A 26,000-nucleotide genomic window follows, 5' to 3' on the forward strand; every position below is an offset into this window, starting at 1 on the left:
AAGCACACGTCGGACGCAGGCCGGGGACGTTTCCGTAATCAAAAATAGAAATTATCATAAGAAGCAGAATCACGGATCAATAAAAAAGCATACCAGAAAACACCCCCGCTGTCTGGACGGCTGCTGGAGGGCGAGGTGAGCGCGCGATTCATCCGACAGGCAAAGAAATAAAAGCTTTCACATCATAAATAATCCATGCAGCGTCCCTCCGCCAGGCGCTCTGTTTGCTCGTAGTGCTACTAGTATGCAAACCCTGAATGTCCACGTAGTAAATTATCAATGAAAAATATTCATATGTACAGTGTAGCTCAATAAAACTTCTGCATGCAGTCAACTGCATCATATACAGGCAGGAAGTGTCTTTGGCAGGCCAGAATCCAGCTGGACATGCATAGAGAGGTATGTACAATCAACAACACCCTCTGAGGAGCGCGCCGCCCCTCCAGCAGGTGACCTGGAGACAAAAACCAGTGTGCAAAAAGACCGGAGGCGCCGGCTCAGAGCCCACCGCCCTTCTCCAAGTCCGGAGAGACGGGCCTGGAGACGGTGAAGATGTCCTGACGTTGTATTTTGGTTTTGGGTGGCGTGGAGGTGGACGCCGCCCCCGTGGACGGCCGCCGCTTGTCCGACAGCAGTTTAATGATTTCGGCCACCTGACCCTCCAGAGCGCCCAGACGGCCTCCCAGAGTCTGGATGTCCTCCCGGAGCTCCAGCCGGGTCTCGTGCAGTGCCGCCTGCAGAGCCTGCTCCGGGATGGGGCAGAAAGGATGGGGGGATCCCACTCCTCCAGGAAGAGGGCTGTGGAGGAGGGGGGTGACGGCGGCGGGCGTCCGTGCCTCCCCCGCCCGGTCGATCCGCAGCTCGCTCTTGGTGATGCCGCTGTCGCAGGAGTCCGTCTTGCGCAGCGGGTTGTTGCTGGAGACCCCGCCCTCCTCCGCAGCACCACCCCCTCCTGCCTCCTGACCTTTACCGTCCTGAGAGAGCATCTCCACAGAGACCGCCTTGTTGTTCAGGCCCTGCTTCCCACCCTCCGCAGGTGCCATGTTGTTTTTCAGGCGCATCCAGCCGCTGGCCTTGGCGGCCGGCTTCTCCAGCGCTGGGCTGGTGCTGACTTTGAGCCGGACAGTCTGCTCCGCCCCCCCTCCTGCTGAGCTGGGCTGCAGCTCCATGATGTCACAGTTGTTCTGCTTTGCCGCCGGCTCGCCATAGGCCAGCGAGGTCTGCATTGGCGTGACCTGAGACACGGTCAGCACGCTGCTGCTGGGCGGAGCCCCGTTCTGCATGGAGGCGTGCGGCCGCTGCAGGCTGAGCGGCAGCGAGTGCTGCAGGCTGGAGTGGCCCAGCTGCAGGTGTTGGGGGTGCAGGTGGTGCTGCTGCTCCACCTGCAGCTGGTTCTTCTCCAGGTCCAGCTGCGTGCCGGCCGCGGCGCCCTGGTTACGCAGCTCCTTCTGCTGCTTGAACTTCTGGAAGAGCTTGCGGACGGGATGGTCCTGCGGGATGGTGAGCTGCACCTCGTTCTTCGCCCGCTGCCGCTCCTCCTCCTCCTTTTTCACCTCGCTGATCTTGCGGAAGATTATCTGGAGGGAAAACACAAAGAAATCAACAACAGGCAGTGACATTTCCAATCACCACTAGGTGGCGCTGTGGTTGTGAGGAACTTCCTGTTTAACGGCGAAGGGTCATCTCGCCAACATACACTGACTCAGGCTTCTAAAGAAAGTTGATTTTCAAAATGGCGGACCTTCTGTTGGTTCTAGGGGATACCTCAAAGAGATGTTTTGTTAATGTAGGTCAAATATGGATCTAATTCTAGGGGGCGCTGCTGAGACATTTGGCCAGAGTGGAACCTGTTTTCATGGAAATGTGTGTGACTTTCCTCCTGCAGAGCGCTCAGGTGCCGCAGATCTGTGTTAAATTATCCATCAGCGCTCCAACCCCTCCGCCTGTTATCCAGCCTGGCGCCAGCCTCTCTGCTGGCTCCCCTTACACACTCATTACATCGGGAATGACAGAAATCCCTGCCAGGCAGCCCGCCAGCCGCTCTGTCGGCCATTTTACTCTTTACTCTTATTCTGCGTTAAGATGATGATGCAGATAATCTCTACGACTGATCACCTACACTCTGCCCTCTCATGCACGCTCGCTGCTTCCTGCTGGAAGCTGACTGAGCATGAAGCGGAGACGCCCTGTCAATCATCTCAAACCTCCACACAAGATTTAATTAAAGACTGATTCCAAGAACAAAGAGTCTGACGTGATGGATAAAATCTGCTTCAGTGCATCAAACCTGGCTGAGTGTCCGGGTTCAGTCGGCCGTTACACACCTGCAGGATTCTGGGTTTGTCACATGTCACTGTCCTGCTGGTTCTCCACATTTAGTCACTAATAGGGGCAGAATGTGTCAAACCATGGAGAGAAAAAACACCCATGACAAACCCACTGAGGACAGCTGACGGCAGCAGGACCTCAAACACACCTGAAAAGTCCCACCGACTGTCTGTGGAGGGACTCACGACGTCAGGAACCTGTGAGCCTGAGAAATGAAGCCCATGCAGACCTCTCACCACAGCCTCTAGAGGGCTGGATCCAAGAGCCAATCCCCATGGACCTCCACTAAAATGTTTACAGCCTGAACAACTTATAGAAAAGAGGAAGTCATGTTGAAACACAGAGCTATCGCAGCTCCTTTAACGCTCCGCCTCCTGTTATTTAGTTGAACAACATGGTGATGGTCAGAAACAACTCGTCTTTTTGGAACATTTACCAAACAGCGAAGACTGCTGTGATCCCTCTATGGCCACAAAGACCTGCTCATCAGGGCCAGTGTTAGAATAAATGACTGTAATGGTCGTCTCAGAGCCGCTGGCGCTGACTGAGAGGCCTGACTCATCGCTCCCCATTCACTCTGATTTCTGCTGACCCAATTACTCAGGCTGTCCACGGCGAGCCTCATTCACCGTCAGACAGGCACTCAGCTGAACAGCTGTCAGAGGTCACTGTGGATGCTCCGACTGTGGAGAAGAGGAGACAAAGACAGGGACATACTCCATATGGACAAAAGTATGTGGACACGTTTCTGGTTCCTGTCCAGCTCGTGAAGCATTGATAAACTCTGATGAGGTCAGAGGTCAGCCTTCAGATTTACAGCTTTACAAGTGAAGCTGCTCATGGTGGAGGAAGACAAACCTGCTGCAAAGCATTGTGGGATAAGACTACCTCCAGCCTCTCTCTCTCTCTCACTGTTTATGCTGAGTTGCCAGCATTCACATGCCGCTCCGCCTCGCTCGTTCATCAGCGTAATTGTCCAGCAGGAAGTGGCGGTGTGGATGACAGAGGAGCCCATTACAGAGGAGCGTGAGGTGTTTGTGTAACAGGTCAAAGACATGGTGGAAGGCAGTTTTTAACACATGTTCAGAACAACACGAAGAAAATAGAGGACAAGGACCCTCCACCCTGATGACCCATGACTGTGTGGCCATGCACAGTTCCAATGCCATCCTGAAGTTTGCAGATGATACCAGCATCTTCATCTCCCAAAATGATGAGACCGCCTACAGAGAGAAGGTTTGAAAACCAAGGAGACGCTCACTGACTCCAGAAAATGTAAGGGAAGAGGTCACGCCCACATTTCCATCAGAGGACCAGAAGTGGAGAGGGCTGCCTCCTTTACACTCCTAGTATAGGTGTGCACATCAGTGAGCAGCTCTGCTGGTCCACTCACACCACTGCAGTGACAAAGACGGCACACAAAAGACTTTATTTCCTGAGAAGATTGAAGAGGTTTGGACTGAGCACCTCTGCCCTCTGTACCTCCTACAGCAACATCATAGAGAGCTCCATCACCACCTGGTCCAGCAGCTGCTCCACTGCAGGCCCCAAGCTGCTCGGACGAGTGGCGAAGACAGCAGAGTGCATCACTGTCCCCTCCCGTCTTTGAATCTAATTCTAAGGAAAAAAACCAGAAGCCTGTTTTTCAACAGCTCCTTAAGCAGCTGAAACAATTTCCCCCTGGGATTAATAAAGTATTTCTGATTCTGAATAACAGTGATGCAGCTAGCAGCTAAAGGCTAACAGGAACTGGACTCTATGAGACAAATAATCAGCTGTTTACAAACAACTAATAATTTATATTCATCTGTTCCAGTCAGCTAACAGCTGCACTGTGCCCACAGTGGAGCCAGGTGTGTGTTCAGAATCCAGATCTGTGTGAATTCTCCTCACTCTGCTGGCTGAGTCCTGTAAGGACCGGCAGGGGGTCTGCAGGAGGCCAAAGCCAGCTCCAGACTCCATCTGCAGCACGCACAGCTGAAGCGACGCGGAGCCCTCAGAGCCATAAAACATCTTCTGACTGCAGCGTTTTCCCTTTTATCCCACATTAGCAGCAGCTGTTCAGCGATACAGTGAACACAGCAGAAAGCGACGCTTTAACAGCTCTGACACTGCAACAGGAAGCGGCGGCCTGAGTTACAGGCGGTTTATGTAATTCAGAAATCAATAAACAGGCTGGCAGGTGTATACACACACACACACACATCTGCACATGGAGCTAACAAGTGTGTGTCTGTTATAAAACACTCTGCTGCAGCTACGGCTAAAGGCAAAAACTGCAGCTTTATGAGCGTCTAATCAATCGAGCTTTCACATAAATCAGTGTCAAACTAATCAGTTCATTCCAAAGAGCCTTTGAAGCCACTGACACAAAATATTATCAATACAATAATACAAATTAAACAATAACTAAAATCAATGGAGTAAATATAATTAATGTAAAAATCATAAAATTTTAAAACAAATAATAATGAATGACCACATGGACATTAATCATTAAACAGAATAATATAAATAATAAAAGAAATGAAGCTAATGTCAAACCTGCAGTTCCCCTCCTTACCTGAGGGGGGCTCCACAGGTCAGGACTTACAGACCTCCATGATAAGTCATTCATATGAATTATGTAAAAAAGATTTGGATTATTAACAGCGTGATCTTTCTGACTGACAGGCTGGCTGTGTAATCGAGGACTAGCCTTGACGTTACCCAGCTGCCTGAGCTCCGCCTCTTTGCCCATTTTTGGACAAAGGTGGACTCAGGCACAGGGGGCGTGTCCATCTTTATTTACAGTCTGTACCAGTTTAACTCAACTGGGTAAAGATTTTAGAACGTGTCGACTCTTCCCACACCTTCATAACCACGAGGATCGCTGCCGCCCCTGAAGGCCCCCCTCACAGACTCCGCCTCCTGGAGGCGTGCGGATCACTGTGACAGGTGGAAGTGGAGTAATAACTCAGAGACAGCGTTTAATCCTCCAGGAAAAATGGTATGTGTGTGTGTGAGCACGCACACGATCTGTGTGTGGGCGCACTCAATCCTGCGGCTGATTAAATTCTTTCTGTGGAGTTGTAGTTCTTTGTTACACACACACACAGCAGCAGCAGCAGCAGTCAGGGTGATGGATAGATGCTCAATTGGCTCGTACAACAATAGCTGGAATGAATAAAGGGATCCAGAGTGGACGGCGGGCTCTGACTGCACGCCTGCATCGGGGAAAATGAAACAATAAGAAGGAGCGACGGGAAGCGACAGCCAGGCTCAGTTCTGGCAGCCGTCGCAGGAGCTCGCACCATAAAGCTGCTAAAAATAGCAGCAGAGAAAGAGAGAGGCAGAAAATAAGACTGCAGGGAGGAGAGAAAATGTACTGACTGAAGAAGGCAAAGGCCTTAGATCAGCTGCTTTTAAAGAGGCTGCAGGGTCCATAATCAATACAAGGTACACACACACACACACACACACACACAGGTAACACTGGTAGTTCATAAAGCTAGTGTTAGCTTAGCTCTATAATCAACAAACAGAAAAGACACAAAACACCAGTTAGCATGCTAACCCTGCTGCATGTCAAAGAAAGCTGAGCTAAGAAGCAAACGGAGAAGTACCAGGCAGGATCCTATGGACAAAACAGCGCCCCCCTCTGGGGAGAGGGGGAACACCTTTCTGTTTTACTGCTCGTAGTTTTAAACAGGGTTCTCCATTCCTCAACAAGCCTCTCCACCATTTTATTGGCTACAAGAAATGTTATATTCATACAACCACCGGAGGGCGCTCCTGAATGTAAACACCACTTAAATAAAGCAAACACACAGGTCTCAAAACTGCAGTTCCTCTAGTGTCCACTGGAGGACTGGCTCCCACCCCCATAGACCTCCATGTTACATTTTAGATTTGAACTTTAGCATAATTAAGAGTGGCGTCTCAGATCATAAGCAAACTGCACCAACCTCAGCTCCACTGTCCCAGGTTAATGATATATGCTGGTAATTTCCACAGATTAGATGGATTAATCATGGTCCGTAGGTATAAACCACATAGAGGCTGACTGCAGCTGATGATAAAGGACGACAGTATATGTTAAAATAATTAAAATGGACTTCTAGTCTTTGTAAGGCCACGATTCATGTCTTTATTATTAACACATGCCGAATATGAAAACGCACACACACACACAGAAGTCCCTTGAAAACAGCATGTGCACTGCGTCCCCCTTTAAGAGCTCGTTAGTTTTCCTCATTTCTTCTCGGCTTTCTTTAATGCGCCTGTGACACACACAGGGGGGAGGAAGGACGCTTCACCTCTTCTTCCTCCTCTTTACTCCGCCCGTTCATTATTTACCAGACGGAGAAGAAAGAGTGTGTGTGTGCACGGATGACTTCTCCACTGCACCTTGTCACCCACAAAACACACACACAGCTAATAATGTATACACACACACACACACAAAGGTTCAAATCAATGGGAGTGTTTAACTCTCTCTCTCACACACACACACCTGGATATGTGAGGCTGGTGGGGGTCATTTAACAGAATTCATCAATATAATGTTTGATTTCCACTCCTCCTCTGGCAGGTCTGTAATTGTGGGACTGTGAGGAAGAACAGGATGTTTCTCTGTCTCGCTCTTCATCACTGTAAGTGTCTGACTGTGAGGGATGGAGGCTAATGAGCTGCAGTCTCTTTGTGTGGAATAGTTTCCACAGCTCGAGGACTTCCTGATCTGGGAGACTTTTGTCCTGCAGTGTTAGCTCACAGCCACATTCTGCTTTTCTATTTTTAGAGCCATGTTAGGCCTGACCGGGCTGCCAAACAGGGCTGCAGCCTACTTTAGACCATGGCCCGATGTCCCAGAATGCCTTTGGCCTGGGGGGTAAGTGTTATAGATACAAAGAACACAACTTACAGTGTGGTAGATATTCTACATATGACTTCCTGTGTGACAAACACACATGATGCTTGTGTAACATCTGCAGCACGGTGACTGACAGGCTGCTGAGTTAAAGCCAGGCGTGGACAGAAACATAGAAAAACCTCTCCTGTCAACAACAACTCTGCAGCTCCAGAGGGGCCGTCCTGACCTCTGAAAACAAATCTGCTGATATTAGCGACATGCTGAGGGCAGATATTGTGCTCCCATCACTTAAAATCGGATCAATACAGTCGATGTTTCTGTGCAGACTCACGGTGCGGGACATATGCAAACTGTCTGGATCAGACACAAATCCCTCTGAGCGGCCAATTCATCATCACTTTCCTGTGAGCGAGCGCAATGCTGACAGTCCTGCTGTCTGACATCATCACCATCATCATCATCATCATCATCAGCATCATCATCATCATCATCATCATCAAAGTCAAATTAAATCAACCCACCGAAGTTAGAGCATGAAACAATGAAAGGATGCTAACATATCTAGCGCCCTCCTGTGGCAGGACGGTCTCCCACGTCCCAAGTCACATCTTTAAACTGAGGGTTAACACCTGTCACGGAGACGTTCAGCACATTAGCATCACTGCCACATGCAGTTCCATCAGGGGCCACTAGAGGCTGAACCCTCCAGTTTCCCCCCTGTTCCTGCAGCGGAGAGTCTCTGAGGTTTCCCTCCTTCTTCTCTGTGTCTACAGCTTTCAGAAGCACACGGTGATGATGAGGAGGGGACGATGAAGGCCGCTCACGCTGGGCCGGCTTCTTACAGGACAGCTTGTGTGCTGGGAGGGACGGCCCGGCAGCCTGCAGGCTGCGAGGCTTTTACCAGCCCTCTGATGGATTATTCATGTGACCGACAATACAGACTGTGTGTGTGTGTGTGTGAGAGAGAGAGAGAGTGAGTGTTGTCTCATGTTAGTTAAATGTGTATAAAGTGACTGTTGAGAGAATATTTTCAAGGCGGAGCAGAGAGGAGGAGGAACACCTGACCTGCTCACATCGGGCCAGCTTCACAGGCTGTGTGATCTGTTTCTTTAACCCTGTTTTTCTTGACAGATGATCTTTCAAAAGGGTTAGGGTTAAAGCTAGCACATATGTGTTATTATGTTATAAATGCTCAGAACAGTGTGCACACACACGCAGTGTGGTCATTACCGTAATGAATGTAATAGCAATAGACAGCTCTGTGTTAGGAGGCTTAGTTTAAACACACACATTCTCTTTCATAAGAAACATACGACACTAATAACAAACTGCATGTTAGAAAGGTTCAAACACCAAAGAAGTAGAGCCCTAATCAGCAAACAATGCTAATGCAGCTAATATTAGCACACAGTATGCTGCATGGCAAGCTACAAACATCCACCTGCTGCTGCTGGTGACAGTGAAGTTTACAGTAGATGAGTTGAGAGTCTGATTAGTTGCATTTGTTTCCTTACAGACCGCCTGACGGTGATGAAGAGTCGTTAGCATGTCCCTGGAGACGAGCTGCAGATCCCTCCTGACGAGGACGAAGCTGCAGAGTTTGGATTCCAGGAGAAGAAGCCCTCCTGATGCACTTTTCTGAAGGTGATGCATTTCTTTTTTGGACGGGTGAAGAGGCGTTTAACTGCCGCCGGAAAGTGGGGGAAAAAAAGAGGAGGCACGCTTTCAGAGAGCGTTTATGTAACATGAGTCTGTGCTGCATTCTGTCTGTTTACACAAACCGACGGCTCTGAAGGTGACACGCTGCAGGAGCAGCTCCACTCTGACAACCGCAGAATCTAAGGATCAAATCTGCAGACAAAGAGCCAACAGCCAACAACTTTTACAATAAATCAACAACAAAAAACACCATCCAAACGTTTTACTCTGGGACTTTTTCCTCTGTGGTAAAATCCATTAAGCCGCCTCCATCCATCTAAAAAGAGCTGCGTGAGCGCGGCTGACAGAGCCGCGAGAATCCATCAGAAATAAAAGGATGGAGCCTAACGAGCTCCGTCTAGCACCGAAAGGAGACATGAATACCAAAACCAGACCCTCAGCGACAAGCAGGGCATCTGTGACGTCACCCTGTGGCGAGCTGCTTTGAGCCCGTACGGGGAAGCCATGATGGCGCCGTCCGAGTACAGGCAGAGAGGCGGAGCACGAGACACAGGAGGAGTCCACACCCCAACTTTAAACTTTAAGTTGAAGTCAGAATGATGAAATGTATCGGGGGGGTGGACATATTTAACATGGAGGTCTATGAGGGTGGATGTGGTCAGCATCACACACCACGAGCCACCTCACAGCGTCCTCCATTTTGATTCAATGAACAGGAAGTGGGTGTTCTTTCCTAGTTGTTCTGCTGTTCTAACTTTAGGAGAAGAAGAAGACCTGTGTGCAGGACTGATGGATTCATACAGACGTCCATAAAACAAAGCACAGTGAAAACTGCAGCTGAGAGAGGAGCGGCTGCTCGCCAGGACGCCGCCGAGCAGCAGCACAAAGGGCACAGGACATAATGAGGCAGCCGGAACCCATTCATAATTCATGGTGCTGGAAGCACGCAGAGGAAATAACCGATGGAGCGAACAACAACAACAACAACCAGCTTGCTGGGAGAGAGGAGGAAACAAAATGGCTGCCAGGGCGTCTTACCCGTTTGCGCAGGTTGCAGGTGAGGATGAGGTTGCGGGAGAAGGAGTTGGCGAAGGCGGTGTAAAACTCCAGAACCTTCAGCAGCGCCTCCCTCTTGATCACGTGGAGGTCGCAGTACGTTAGCGCCCGAACGTTAGCGCAGGCGTGCGCGAGGGTGGTTTCCTTCCAGAAGACGTCTCCGAAGACGTCGCCTTTACCTGAGGACACAGCAGAGGGGACGTCACACAACACACCGAGCAGCAAGATGTAGGAACACAAAAATGAGCTGGTTTACTGGGGGGGGGCACACAGGAAGTGGCCACATTGAGACAAACTTTAAATATAAACCACCTGCATCTCTGCATGAACCACTCTTTCTCTCCGACATCCGCACTTTTCTCTCCTTAGCAACAGCTTCACCTGATAAGGTCCTTAGCAACCAGAGCTGCACGCTGAGCGGCAGGTACAATTATAGTTATTTCATCTGGTTCAGAGGCAACGTAATCAGAAGCAGGACGAAAGAAAGAAAATACTTTTTTAAAACTCTGACTGTACGTCAGCGCTGATGACTGAGCTGTGACATGATTAGAGGAGAGGGGAGGACAGAGAGACGCCCTCTAACTGGACTGATGCGTCTCGTTTAGCTGCAGGACGGCTGTGAACACCGCTGAGAGGGAAGCGGATCAGACGAACATGAAAGCCGCCTGAACTTTCACTCTGACATTTCAGGTGGTTTAACCGTCGATGTTCCAGTTCATTAAATTATTTTTAACCTTACAGCTTCTCTGTCACCACTGAGCAGCCAGGTGGGTCAGAACAGAGGATCCAGACGAGAGAACGTAAAGAAATTACCACAGATTAAAGATGTTGGTCGTAGGTGTGAGGTGAAACTGAGACTTCCTCCGAATGCTTCCTCCACCTCAGAGACAAAGGACACTCCCTTTGAGGACAAAAGTGTCCACATCCTAGACAGAGAGGACAGGTGGTCTGAAAGAGGAGTCAGTGAAGATCTATGTTCAGCTGGAAGAACCTTCCCTTGGTGGTCTCAGACATCATCTTTCTACCACATACAGCAGCTTCCATCCATGTCACATGATCACAGCAAGGACAATGGACTGTCCACCTGTCCCCCCACCACAGCCCCCCCCTGTAGGTCAGTATGGAGACATTTAGAGTCTCACACAGACCCCCCCACTGAGCTCCTCCACCACATATAAACCATGTTTCCCCAGCTTTTCTTACAAATGTGTGCCGTGTCGCCACAGTTCAACATTTTTAAAGCACGTTTTTTAACTCTTCAGTCAGAGAGCTGTTATTTTTCTAACAAATCCTGAAGCTGCTGCAGCTGGAATCACTGCGCCCCTCTCCCATTGACCTGCCTCCCCTTCAAACCCGCTGCAGCCACCTGGACACTTGACTTATCAAGAGCCAGCATAAATTCCTGATGCTAATCACACACAGCAGATGAGCACATATTTACACTTGTGAGTGTCTCCACGGTAACGCCACAGTTACTCTCATCATAATAATGAAGAGAAACGAGGGTTAATAGACAGAGGTATAGAGGGGACATGATGGCCGCCCCCCCCCCCTTTTCTCCTGAGGAGATACAGGTGCTCATAAAACCTGCACTGATCAGGGACCTGTGTCAGACCTGCCACAGCCTTCATTCTCAGCACTTTTCTGACAGCTGACCCTGATACGATGTGACGAACAGCAGTCACATCAGCCTGTCGCTGGACACCGTCCCTCCGAGGGGCCCTGTCCTTCTCCAAACATCCAGCAGAGGCTCAGGCAGGCTGCAATGAGCTCCCAGGAGACGCGCCGCTCCTCGCCAATTAGCCGTGTGGATGTGGCTGCAGTCACACGGGGGGGGGGGCGATGCGGCGGCGATGGTGGCTGTGAGACGCCGAGAGTGACACTTAAAAAATCACAACACCCCCCCCCCCACACACACACACACACAGCCAGGCTCTGCACACCGCTCACCCACATGATCATCCATTACACAGAGAGTTTAACCCTGTGTGTCCCTCCTGTCACAGGGTGGGGTCAGTGTGTTCACAGCAACACAACGTCCCGGTTCAACACCACAAAGGGAGCTCCACATCACACAGACGGTTTAATCTGCCTCTAGAAACCAGATTTAACTCTTTGCACATCAGCCTGCAGATCAGACACGTGTGAGTCATTCATGGCTCCACGGTAAGAGGTGTAATTTAAAATTAACCATTTGTTACCTGGTACATTCAGAGTTTTGGACTTTTGTGTGTTTACATCTCAAATGTTGCCTTCATGTGCCATTGGAAAAATGAATGTTTTGTTGATTTCTTTGTTGCTTCAAAGCCACCCGCTGGTTGTAGGGTTTAAGCTTCATCGCTTGATCCATGTCGGCAAAGAAAAGTCCCAGTTTGGATTTTATGTCTTGTTTGTACGTTTGTCAGTGGACTGTGCGCTGCAGCAGCATGAACACACCCTCAGCCTCTCAGAGATTCCTCAGAAAGTCCTCCCTCTCTTTTTGTTTTGTGAAAACGACGAGCTGATTAATTTTGAATCCATTATTCATGCTGGGTTATGAGAAGGGGATTCTGGTCTGGACTCCTATTCACACAGCAATATGTTCGGGCCCAGCGAGCATCAGCAGGGAGGAGGGGGAGGATGGGGAGATGAGCCTCCGAGCACATCCCAGTCTGGCTGCTTTATAAGAAGCAGCAATAAGAGTCAGCCGGGGCTGTTTTGATGTGGAGTAGATTAGAGGAGGAATACATTAAGAGCGCAGGTTAGAGGGACACTGATGAAAGGCGACCTGCCACCAACATGAGCTCAGCGCCGAGCTGCCTAATGACTCACACACACTCTTACACTTTTTCTTCTGAATTTTTTGTAACATGTTTTTTTCCTGAATTCCTGACAACAAAATAAAAAACAGAAATATTTACTTTTTAATATAATTGTGTTTTTTTTAAAATTTACAGTTTTAATGTCATAAAATTAAATTTTTTTTGACAATATAATTAGTAAATATCAGAATTTTAAGTCTGGCAAATTAAATCATTTTTTTTACAGTCAAACAAAATAAAACATTTAATATCAGAAAATATTTATTTTTTCACTAATTACTTCATGACTTTTTTCCTCAAACTTGTGAAACTCTGACAAACTAAAACTTTTTTCTTGCATATATTAATTACAAAACGTTTTTCTGTGTCTGTCTTGATGATGTAACGCTCACATGAAGAGACGCCATGTGCTGCAAAGACGAGACGCCGCTGCATTCAGGGACTAAAACATCCGTTCATTTGACTTAGTGGATAAGATTAATAATGTGCTGATTATTTTGGGAGCATTAAAATGTTTCTGTAATGATTAATCCTTAAACTCAACATATGTAATTCCAGGCTTCATCACAGCGGAGGTGTAAACATATGTTGGACGTTCACCTTTCCTATGGTCACTGAAGTCATCATGAGTACTGTATAGTTAACGAGGCTAAGCTTCAAATTGTATTTTTTTTAATTCAACAGCAACAAGCAGGAAGCCATGATGGAGTCACATGTGAGCAGCAGTCACATGACCAACAGTCAGAGAGTGATTGGCTGACCTGCAGCTTCAGAAGACAGTGAAACCTTCTTTAAATGAGTGTGGTGCCGCTTCTTGTGCTGACGGTGGATATCAGCCTCCACCGCCTCCACCTGCTCAGCTCAGGTAATGGCCTGACAGAGGTTAGAGCAGCATCAGCACATCATGCCTCTCACACACACACACCGGACCTCCGCCCGCCCACAGGCACCCCTCTCTCTCTGCTGACGGAGTCTGCACACATTTGTCAGGATGTCTGTAAACCTGAATGAATAAACTCCAAACATCTGAGAGAAAAGTAGAAAATGGCTGCAGGCCTGTTAGAAATGACTCCATGATGGCATCTGCTCCTGCACTGCAGCATCAGCTGACCCTTTATTGATTAATGTCCTCAGTGAGAATGAAGCAATTTATCAGACATCTAATATGCTGCTTATGAACCGCCGCCTCGTCTGATACGCACTCATAACCAAGTTATGGAGGCGGAGCGGCAGCAGAGACGGGCCGAGGTGAGAGGCTCCACTCGGTCAGGATGTTATTTGTTCTCCCCCTCACTGAGCAGCTAAACGGCAGGGCGGTTTCTGGCCACACCATCTGCCAGTTAGCATTAAGCTAACAAAGATAAGTGTGCAGAGAGGAAGATGCAGGTTTGAAATGTGTTTCTGTGGATTTCTGCAGCATGAGATCAGAAGCTCTTTCGAATGATGCTGTGAGGCAGGAAGTGTTGGCTGCATGAATCTCTGACAGCCACAGAGAGGCAGGAAATGTGTGTTTTGCTACACAAAATAAGCAAAAACACAAAAAGTGTCTATAAAAATGTCCAACAACAAAACGCACCTAAGATGGCGATGACCTCGTCGTCCTGGATGACCTCTAGTGACCCCGACACGACGAAGCAGAGGGTGTCGACGCTCTCGCCGGCGTGGAAGATCAGGTCTCCCGGGGCGCAGTGGATGGTCTGAAACTCCACAGCCAGTGAGCGCAGGCAGCCGTCACTGGCTAACCTGAAGGCCGGGTGCTCGTTGAACACCTGAGTGAGAAAAGATCCGGACCTGAGTGGGATATTTATATTTACACTGTGTTCTCTGCTGCGGTCGGCTGACAGACTGAGGCTGCCTCTGATGTGACGCAGCTCAGAGAAGTCTCAAACCATCGAAGGAGAACAGAATGAAGAGAGCGGAACATGAGGCACAAGTCAGAGGATACAGTACACACAAATGTTTTTCATTTGTTGGTTCAGTTATTAACGATAAGAAGAAAACACTGCAATGTTGTTATTTGCATGAAAAACGTATTATTTGCTGAGGTCCTGCTCCTCCTGCAGTGAGGCGGCCCTGCTGCACTGCACCGAATCCACAGACTAATTTTAGCCACTTCTGAGTTACTGTTACACAACTGAAGGTGTCCTCTGATCAGGCAGACTTCAGCAGTCTGCCAAAGTTTTGGGGCCGATATCAGTTACCGCAAAGCCTCCAAAGCGCACTTCGCCTCCTTTCAGTTACATAATGGAGGGTCAGTCGGCGCCATGTTTGTTCTACTGTCTGCTTTCAGCTGGACGTAGCAGTCACAGACACCAAACCAAAGCTTCGGGTAGAAAAGGATGGACACAGACCTTCCTGTTGAGGTGGACGCAGATGTCGGCCCGCATGTCCTTTGGACAGATGGACAAGACCTGGAACACAGAGACAGCAAAGACATCCTGTCAATGGGAGCCTCCCAGAGTACTGTTGTGTGTCTGTAGCTTTAAATGTAATTCAGCTGGTTGTTGCCACGCCCCCTTTTCTGGCTTCCTGCCAATACCTTTGAACAATGCATCCTTATCCCCTTATGACATCACAAGGGGCGTCAAATCTAGGTGGATCTGGCCGGATTGCCTTACATCTGGCTCAGGTCTGAACACAAATGCAGCTAGTGTATCCCGCTAGCGGCACGAACGAGCGACACAGGTAAAAAAAACACACAACACATGCGCACACACGGTTCTACCGCGGCCTGAACGGACTCTGTATATTACGAGGCGCCACCTAGTGGTTTGGAGGACAACAAACAAGCCGGGTTAAGCTGGATTGAGCGTGGACATGTGTGTGTGATAGCCAGATTTGAAAATAGGTCTGAACGTATCCAGCTTAAAGGCGATCTGGATTCAATCCTACTCTAGCTGGACTGACTTCCTCCAGTGTGAACGGGGCCAGGTTAAAACCTCTCTGCTCCTGCTGTGTGTATTTGCAGTCAAACTGAAGAAGATTTCTAATTATGACTAAAATTTCACAGGACTCTTGAACGGCCTGGTTTTCCTCTGTGAGGAGCTGTCTGCTGGTCTTACTGCTGCCTGTCTGCCATCACTTTGTGCAGCTCACGGTACAAATTCTTCATTTACTCGACTACTGAAGTGTTTAGGTAAAACAGGGGACGCTAAATATAACCCTGCTGTGTTAAATATATGAAGCAATAAATCATATAAAAGCCTCCGCAGCACCAGGACACCGCCTGATCCGCTCCGTTTAAAGAGGAGGATATTAGCGTTTGCGAGGCGTCTCTGTGGGCTCGTAAACAGCTGAGTGTGTACCGTGTAACGCTCCCACACCGACAACACACAGCCGCTAATTGGCCCCAGCTCAGGCTGTGAGGTATTTATACTGAGGGTGGGCACGCGACGCGCCGTATGTCTCCTCGTACGGAGGAGTGTATTTTTATCACCACAAACACCACGACGACAAAGCGGCTTCAGAGGGAGACAGGAATAATGAGATTATTATGAGATTATAAGCAGGTTAAAATCCATCATGGAGCAGCAGAGAGGAGTTCATGATGGATCAGCTGCTGCACTGTAAAAAAAGTTACACTTCAAAACATGATTGAATCATATTTTAAAGGGTTGATAACAGCTGCCTGTCTGCCCTGCTGTGAGAGCAGGGTTGAGTGCAGCTCGGTAGAATTTACAGGAAGTCCTGTTCACATCTTTACTGTATTTGTACAGTAACAGCCATTTTCTCTAGCTCATTAGCTGCACAGTGAAACCTGCATTCTGCCCGAGAAGCTGTGATCTCAGAGCAGCCGTCTGAGGTCTTTGGGTCAGAAGTTCAGTGCAGTGTGTGAAATGAGGACGTAACAGTGTGTGACGGTGGCTTTAAGGCGCTTTGTTGGCTCACAGTGTTTCCCTCCTTCAAGGTCGTCTCACTGTGTCTGAGTCTCGTGTAATGAGGCCAACAAACGGAGTGTTTTGTGTCGTCGTATGTATAATTTACAAGAACAGAACCTCCATCTAACCGCCCCCCCCCCCTCCCTCTCCGCCTCACCTTCTCTGTGTCGATGCCTTTGGACATGGACCAGGTGGAGACGATGTAGTCCATCACCCGCTCGCTCAGGCCTTTGGGGACCTGGTAGAGCTTCAGGAAGTCCCTGACGTTGTTGAGCATCTCGTGGTAGCGGTTCGTGTTGGCGTACATCTGCTGGAAGATGGTGGTGACGTTTCCAAAGATGGTGGCATAAAGCAGAGCTGCAGAGGGGGACAGGAGAAGACAGATTCTAACTTTCATTTGGTTTTCCTTTGGATCCTATTCATTCATTCATTCATTCTTGTACATGATGACGTCTCCTCACATCAGGAGTTTGTCCTGAACCCTCGTGTGTGTGGCTGCAGCCTCCTCTCTGTCCTGCTGCTGTTTCCATAGAGACCTCACTTGAAATAAATCTCATTTCTCAGCAAAGACAAAGGAAAGAAGAAACTCATTTAAAGTCTTGTGGGGGAAAAAATGGGGATTGATAGTCAGAGGAGGGATCGGATGATGTGAGGGTGGATGAAACTCTGTTCCATCTTAGTTCCCTCTAAGTCCACTTTAAGTCCAGGACCCTGCAGGACCTTTGCAGCACCCTGTCAGCTGCTGCCCAGCACAGCTCCCCTCCAGCAAACACAAAGCTCCTAATTGGGACGACTTGGCGGCTCCGAGGGAGGCCGGCGTCACCTCAGCAGGACGTCAGAGGTCCGACTCCAGCAGTAAGGTTTGAGTCAGACTTTTGTCCAGTTGACGTCAGCTGTAAAGACGTCTGTCCCTCAGCACGTCGATTAAATGAGCTTTAAAGCATCGGGCAAACAAAGGGTTAACTCCCAGCATCACAGTCTGAAGCTGTCATATCAGAGCTGTGTTTAGAACCGGACCTGTCCCTCCTGGCTGTGGTGGGCTTTGGGCCTGCAGAGATCAGACGCTGTCACAGCAACGCTCTGATCAGAAGTTTGTCTCTGCTCTGAGTGACAGCGGCGTGGGCGGGTCGCTGACGTCACACTCAGCTGTTTAAATCAAAGTGTGAGCGCTCAAAAACAGCACCCAGACAGAGAAGAGACGTCATCAGACCTTCAGTGGACAAACACAAATCAGCCAGCCGACCCTCTCACACACACAAAAAATACATTTTATTCTTGACTTTTTTAAAATCTGAAAAAGTCAGAATTGTCTCTTTTATGTCGTTTACATCGGCTCTCCTCCCTCTCTGACTCTTGTCATCCTTTAAGTGACCTCTGCTGTCTCTCACACCATCACAGTGCAGCTCTGCGGTCCAGAAGCTCACACAAACATTCCTGTTTGACAAAAAAAATCAGTAATAAGAATTTTCTTGTCATAGGAGGATGGAAGGAGATCTGAATTCAAGGCTTGTAAGATTACAACACGTGGTCCGGTTTAGGATACATGGTGCATCCCCATGAGGCCGAGGCGTCTGTACTCCCATCATTCACTCATCATTGTTAAAATTCTCTCCATGAACCAGGTCTGGACTCCCTCCTCTTAGCACTCCTGCCCCTCCACCCCCTCCTCCCTCTACGGCACCCAGCCACTGATTCTTCGTATAGAACAGAATCAGGATGGCTGCCAGGCTAACCTTTCTGTCATCCTCTGCAGGAACAAACCAGAGCACACACACACACACACACACACACAGCATCACTGGTCCTTCAGAGGAGCCCAGTCTATTTGCTGCTCAGTGAGCCAGCTCCATGCTGCATCAGTGCACATCACCGCCAGCCCAGCAGAGTCCAGAGAAGCCCACAAAGCCGGCTGTAAATGTGCAGAGACAAGCAGCCTCGGTGCACGCGGCACTCTGCGGGAAAGTGAAACATTCTGTCTGATTAATAAATATTGACCGAAATATCTGCAGAGGCGCGTGGTTTACTTCTCATCAGGTCAGATAATAGACTGTTTATAGCCGTGCAGAAATGTCAGACAGCAGACTCTGATTGGTCCAAACCAAACCTGCAGCCAGGCAGGTTAGCTTAGCCTAGCCTAAAGAAAGGGTAAGGTAGCTGCTCCTGTAATGCTCACTAAGAAATGCAATAAAATAGAAGCCTGATAACTGGAAGGAACAGCAGACACACACCTCTGGAGACTGCAACAAGTACACAAAGGTGCACCTTCATGGTAGCCAATAAAAGGGCAGAGAACAAAAGTTGAGGGGGTAAAGGTGAAGAAACAAAGTTTCAAGAGCCAAATGTCACCAAACATCAACTGAAGGATCAATGAACACAAGATACAATCTATGAAAGCAGATATTCCAGCAGAAGAGTGAAGGAAGACAGAACAAAGAAAGGAATGATGCCGAGAGGAATTTCTAAAAGTACATCAGCTGCTGTTTCTAAAAATGACCTGAAAAAATGAAGACTCAGAGATAAAGATATCAGTGAAACCCTGCTAATGACAAACGCTCAGAGAGACGAATCGCCACGCTCACTTTTTTAATCGCAGCCATTAATCATGATTAACGAAATCATTCAGAGCCGTTTGGAAACAGAGCAGAGACGTCAGAGAGCGACAGAGAGGCTGAGCTCACAGGATCTGTGGTAATGCAAAAGATATGAGTTTTTATATTTGTTCCACATTTTTATTAACACTCCGAATCCAGAAGGTTCTCTGTTCCTGTCACATGATCAGTCAGAGTGTGTGTGCAGAATCACTCAGGTGTTCAGACAGAGATCAGCTGCAGGTCAGACAGAGACTCTCTGAGTGTTGGTCATGTGACTGCTGTGACCATGTGACTCCATCATGGTGTCCTGCTGGCTGCTGAGGAGGACAGGACATTTAGGTTTTACTGAGTCCTGTTGGAGTGAACTCAGGGTTTTAATTAATTCATAGATGTAGAATAAAACGTTTAGATGACTCTTATGTTTAGATGTTTGGAGAATTTTTGGAATAAATAAATAAAATATTTTTTTATTATCACGCAGTGTCAGCAGGTCAGAGGTAAGAGATCTGCACACTGAGCTCCCCTGTGATGTTTGGACCGATCGCAGTGATTTCTTTGGTCAAATGTGGAGGATTAATCCAGTTTCTCCACAGAGATGATATCATCAAACTGTTTTCCTGATTTCTGTTCCTCAAAAGACGTCAACAAATGTTTCATATTCTGCTGCAGCCGTGAAGAAACAAAGCAGGAATAATGAGGAGACAGTGACGCCTCTGAGCAGACGCTCGCCACACAGTGAATAGAAAACATCACAAATAATAAGCACCTGTATGTCCCCCCCTTTGTTTGTGATATGGAGAAGACCGAGTGTTGCAGCTTTGCTAATGGGACCAAATTAAAACACAGCACAAATAAGCCGACCTCGGGGCTTCGCCGCTGAAGGTAACAAGGCCATCAGGGGCCGAGCGGGGCTCCCGGAGCGCCAGAGGACAGAGTAATGAAGTCATGGAGGACTGCCTGCATCGAACCAACACGCAGCTGGTAAACAACGGGACGGTTCTGTGAGGGACGAGGGATAAATCTGAGGAAGGATGGTCAATATATGAGCCCAGGGATGGTGTCGCATGGCGGGTCAGAGGTGGAGAGGAGGAGCACGGAGCCAGCGTTCACCCAATTTAACAAGAGTTCCATTTACTCTGCTCTAATGGCAGAGACGCACAGGGAACTGCTGGAACCATCCATAAATCTACCTCTACACAGAGTTTGACTCCAACTCTCCTCCAGCTGATCAAGCGTGGCCTGTGTCTGACACAGATACTCTCTAAACCTTTGTCATGTGAGTCCATCATGGCTTCCATGAAAATAATCCTCAGAAATCGAAGCGGTCAGACGCTCTGTGCCAAAGGTCGCGACCTGCCTTGTACACAGAGTGCATGTGCCCTTAAAGTGCCGTTTGATTAGTCCTTCATCGGTGCAGAGCGCCGGCATCAGATGACACCTGCAGCAGACATTGATCGAGCTGAGCTCCTGCTTCTGTCTGACTTTGGCTCAGGCGACACGGGGCGGCTCTGAGGTCACGCTGACAGGCTAACATCTGAGGGCAGCGTTCAGGCTCTCAGCTCCGCTGAGAGGCTCTTCAGCGGCGGCGGCGGCGGCGGGGCTCAGCAGGTGAGACAGGTACAGGGTGACTCTGATAGCCAACTGACTGTAATCACAGCTTGGCCCACTGTCAGCAATTATTGTGGAGGAGGAGCGATCCATCACGACTGGCACCTGCTCGATTCAATTATCCCCAGTCTGACTGTGCAGCCTGAGCGCAGGCTCCGTCAGAGGCTCCTCACAGAGCAGGAGAGAAGATGATTACAACTGCTGATAATTATGGAAATGTGCTGCGAATCAGTACAAACCCAAACCCCCGGGTGATCAGCGCCGCGCACGTAAGGCAGATGAAACCCATATTCATTATTTATGGCCCAGTGTTGCTCACACACACACGTGCAGACACACAAACAGCAGCAGATGAACAAGTGTTCTTACAAATACCAAGAGAAGCACCTGAGGGTGGAGCAGTGATCTCAGCCTGCAGCAGACAGCTGTGGATCCACCTGCAGAGCATTTCTGCTGCTCTCAGCACATCCAGGACGCCACGAAGGCTGAGTCACATGACAGGAATGATCCCGGCTCATGCAGCAACCTGAGCTGGCAGCATCTGCCACAGACTGCTCACTAACTCAGAAACAGCTTCCCGTTTTCTAAACTCTCACACACTCCGAGCTAATAAAAGCTGGAGTCGCCCTCACAGCGAGCGCTCCCGCTCTGCCTCTGGTTGCCATGTCAACAAGTTAAGAGAGGCAGGTTGGGGGTGAGAGGCTGATAAATGTCTGGATAATGGACTTTTCCTGACATCCTGGGCCCCGCCTGAGGAGGCTGCTGGGACGTGTGACGGCTGATTGGCCACCTCTGCTCAGCAGTGTGTGATCTGAGGTCGACCGGAGCGACTTCATCTCCGGCCTCGGTCAGATCAGCATGTCAGGGTATAACAGAGAGATGGAGGGGGGGGTGGAGGGGGGTGTCTTTAATAGAGGTGTCAGTCAGCGCTGCTCGGAAATGGGTTTCTGAGGAAATCCTACATGTTGTGTGAAGATTTACACCAAAAAAATCAGACAAGGATCAAACCAGCTCTGACAGCAACTCCACCACACCTGTCCGTCTGTGGGCAGCATGTCTCATTACAAAGAAGCAGACCTGTGCAGGGAATAAACATCCGAGCGTGCCCTCTGTGCAGCGAGCAGATCTTTGTGTGAGCCTCTCTTTCCTCTCAGACCTTGATGGAGGTGAAAGCACTGCAGGAACACCATCCTGCTTAGCATTCTGTTACAGGTGCCACCATGATGGAGGGCAGCGCTCTGATGGGAGACGGTTATGAAAGGTAACGCCGCCTCCAGAGGGCAGAGAGGTGAACGGTTTAGAGGCTCACGGACACACAGTATCAGGACTCGAAGCAGCACAAGGTGACTGCAGCTGAACCTGCTGCGGGTGGAGAAAACAAACGCTCCCCTCTCTGAAGAGACGCTCAAAGCCGGTGGAGCTTCCAGGTGGAGGTGAAGTGAAACAGAAACCTGCATCTTATTCACAGAGTTTTGAAGAAAATGCACATTTTTCCAGATCAAATTATTACAATGTTTTCAAGCAGGCGCTGCGGCGGCTTTCACTGACTCCACTAAACACTGCACATGTTAACCTAGCATTAGAGGCCTGATTATGCATGCATGAAACAGGACAGCTGATTGATGACAACAACGCTGTTGTCATCAATCAGCTGCAAGTAACTACACTAAAACAGTGACGTCCATTATTCATTCACTCACTGTGAGCATTTAGAGGCTGCATGTGGAGGCCCGCTTCATCTGATCAGAGGCTCCTCACATGGTTTCAACTGTCCACTGCACATGCACGGATGCATGGATGGTCCTGTAGCTTAGCTTAGCATAAAGATCATGATCCTGGGACGTTGTGTTGTTTGCATAAAGAAGCGTAAACTGTGTAAAGAAGTCCTCGACTCACAGTTAAACAGTTTGTCTGTGATGGACGAACAAACCACAGACAGGAGAGGGAGGCCGACCTTTTGGAGGAGGTGCTGAGCGGATGGATTGGATTTTAGGGGGCGGACTGTCGGCAGAATCGGGCCACTTTTTGGTTTTCCCAGATTAATCTCCACACTGATGAGTCAGAGGAGGCACAGAGAGAGGAAGAAGAGAAGAGAAGGTAAACAAAGCCTGATGTTGAGCTGCGTGTGGATTAGAGGGCTCATCGCCTCAGAGGCCACACAGCTGCTGCCGCATCAGCACTCTGCGACGCTTCTCAGCTGAGCCTCCTCCTCCTCCTCCTCCTCCTCCTCCTCCTCCTCATCCTCATCCTCCTCCTCCTCCTCCTCCTCCTCCTCCTCAGCAGGTCAGGAGGATCTTGGGATTGTGTGGAAGCAGCTACAGGCTCCACTTAACACATCAGGCAGATAAATATCTGGCTGAGGGTGAGGAGATCTTCCCTTCCTGGTCACCCCCCTCCTTTTCATCTCCCTTGCTTCCTCCCCTCTCTCCCCTCCTGTTGAGTCTCTTCCACTTAGGACACACAGCCATCACAGTCGGGCTCCCCGAGCCAAATCCTTCCACCCGGCTGCCTGCATCACCGGAGCCACCAAACCGTCCTGAGCCCAGGTAATTCCCTTTATTCCCTCTGAGCTGGAGCTAGTCAAGTGAAGCTCATTTTCCTGATACTCCCCTGCCGCCTCCCTCTTCTACCAGCTCTGAATAAAAACACACATCCCATCTACTCACTCCATCCTAGAAATTTTAAACACACGATTCATCTTAGAAATGAGCAATAAAAACAGGAATCATCTGACATCTGTCCCTGAAAGCATCACAGGCGATTTCAAAATCCAAATCTGAGCTTTTCACCTCTTTTAACCTCACACTAACAAGACTGAGTACAAACTAAAGGTTCTGTCCTCCTCAGCAGCCAGCAGGAAGCCATGATGGACTCACATGTGAGCAGCAGTCACATGACCAACACTCAGTCTCTGCTTTTCTTTTTTCCTATCTGACATCTTGACAGCGAGGTGTGTTGTGTCTGTTATTTAAAGATTTTCTCCTGACAGCAACCACTTGTTAAAGTGTCTGAACGCCTGTTGAATGTGGACGTCGAAGCCCTCCGTCTGCCTACTGTAATCCTCCATCCTCTCTGATCAGGTTTTTGTTCAGAGAGTGATCACTGCCATTGATGAAGAGGAAGGAGGCAGTGTTGCTTTCACTGCACGGCACACAGAGGAGGTGTGAGAGTGATTTAGCAGGACCTCTGGATCAGAGCGGAGCGGCAGGTTAACCCCACGGAGCCATGAGAACGAGCTGCAGCTGTAATCCTGAGAGCCCCGGCCTCTGTGTGAGCCGGTCTTTTAATGAAATCTACCGCTCTCCTCCAGTGCAAATCAGCCCCGTGCTTCCAAATGAAAACTCATTTTTATCTGTCTGAAGAATATTAAACCACGGCAGCCCTCATCCAGCTGAGCAGGCCGTCCTCTCCACTACAGCACTAATGATCCTCTCAAGAGAAACAAACAATTAGAAGAGAGCAGTGGATCTTCTGACGCTGCCCACAAATCCTCGTCTCACTTCTTTTACCCCTAACAAGCCAAGCAGCAGAGTGTTCCTCAGTCAGTGTCCGTGTGCTCTCTGTGCTCACTGCTCCTCTCCTGCAGCATTTTTACCCCCTGACCTCAGGCGGCTGTGTAATTTATTCTCTGTGAAGTTCAGCGGCAAAAAAAAAAAAAGGTCAGAACTGCAGTCAGCCATGAGAAGAAGAAGAAGGTGAGACGCTTCCACTTACTGCAGGATAATGAGCTGAACACCGCCAGGACTCACTGCAGAAGTGCATGCGGCGGTGCTGCACGAGCGGCGGCGGCGGCTTACGGCCTGAACACGCGCTTCCAGGCGCCTCTGGCTGCTGTTTGGCTGCAGCACCACAGAAATATTAGAAAGAACAGTGTCCCTTTACATCAGATCAGTGCCGCAGAGACGGACCTGCAGTAGGAAGAAGCTGCGGACACTTCACTGAACACCAGAGGGAACGCTGCAAATCTGCTCATGTTTTGTCCAAGAATGTAAATAAAAAAAAAATTCAGAAACAAGATCCTCTGTGGTGCAAACGTCCTCAGTGCTGCACTTCATGTAAAAACTAAGAGACGACATTAATCGTCTGTCACAGCCAATCAGATGTCCTGCGTTTCTTGTCTTGACACCTGGCAGCCAATCAGAGGCAAACAAAGCGTCTCACAGAGAAATCCTGCTGAAGGAGCCAAAAACAAGACGTCTGTCCAGAAACAGGAGACAGCAGTCAGAGCAGGGACACCTGTCTTTGTTCTTTAGACGTGTCACTCTGGACGATCTGACCGTCCCTGTCTCTGTCCTGACAGACAGTCAGTCTGCCGTCGTCCACAACAATCGACCCAGGGAACCCAGGGAAGCTGTCCTCTCACGCCCTGCTGGTAGTGAGATGTTCAGGGTTAATGGTCCACTTTAACAGTGTGGTCATTAAGTTGTGACTCTGTCGAATTCTCCTCCCCACCATCACTCTAATCTTCCTCATAGAAGCAGCAGACATCAGTGTGAGGAAGAGGAGCGGTGCAGAGCGGCTGGTCCCGGGCAGGGACAGCTGCTGGAGTCTCTGTCTGCAGCGTCCTCAAACATTTGACAGGAAAGGTTTGGTCCACGCGTGGACAGAGGAGAGCTGGATCCAAACTTCATGATCCCCAAAAGCAAAGTGATAAATCTGCTGTCCGCTCGGACCATCCTCCGCCTGAGGTGAGACATCTGTGTCACGCCTGGGCTGCTGTCAGCGACACGGCGCGTTTGTCACCAGAGATTAACTTTGAGTCAGTGAAGGAGGCGGTCAGGGAGGATCTGAGGCCTGACATGCACCACTTGACCCAGACGTGGTCCTCGGTCTCTGACAGACTGATCTCATCCTTATTAATTCAGTTTGACACATCGGAACTTGGACTTGAACTTCAGATTGCGTGTGAGTAAACTTGTCGTCTAACACCAGCTGATTGTGGTAAAGTTAAAGGAGTGAAACGGCCAGGCTAATATTTACAGCAGCAGACGGCTCTCTGCATGAATTAAAGCTCAATGAAGACCAGACAAATACGTTTTCCACAGCCCATATTTCCTATGAATGTTTTATAACTGATCCTCAGAGCATCAGCGAATTATTTATGAACGCTTCAGCTTATTTTTTCCTCTCACAGCTCCACACGCTCGTAAAACGTTTATATTTTTACAGAAAAGTCCTCCCTCTGACCGACGCCCGTCACTCACACACGAGCGGGCGGCGTCACCGT

At 49.1% G+C, this 26,000-nt stretch overlaps 1 protein-coding gene across 1 annotated transcript in view; it reads right to left on the minus strand.

Annotated features, from left to right (window-relative positions):
• Positions 1-497: 497 nt before the first annotated feature.
• Positions 498-26,000, minus strand: part of kcnh5b (potassium voltage-gated channel, subfamily H (eag-related), member 5b) — a 49,172-nt gene continuing 23,669 nt past the window's right edge. Inside the window, exons 9-13 of the mRNA XM_028395534.1 lie at positions 16,732-16,931; positions 15,048-15,107; positions 14,273-14,465; positions 9,878-10,074; positions 498-1,577 (exon numbers count right to left, since the gene is read on the minus strand). Coding sequence (XP_028251335.1) covers positions 498-1,577; positions 9,878-10,074; positions 14,273-14,465; positions 15,048-15,107; positions 16,732-16,931 — 1,730 coding nt within the window. The remainder of the gene's footprint in view (positions 1,578-9,877; positions 10,075-14,272; positions 14,466-15,047; positions 15,108-16,731; positions 16,932-26,000) is intronic.

Source organism: Parambassis ranga, chromosome 22, assembly GCF_900634625.1.
Source record: "Parambassis ranga chromosome 22, fParRan2.1, whole genome shotgun sequence".
In the NCBI taxonomy this organism is placed as follows: domain Eukaryota; kingdom Metazoa; phylum Chordata; class Actinopteri; family Ambassidae; genus Parambassis; species Parambassis ranga.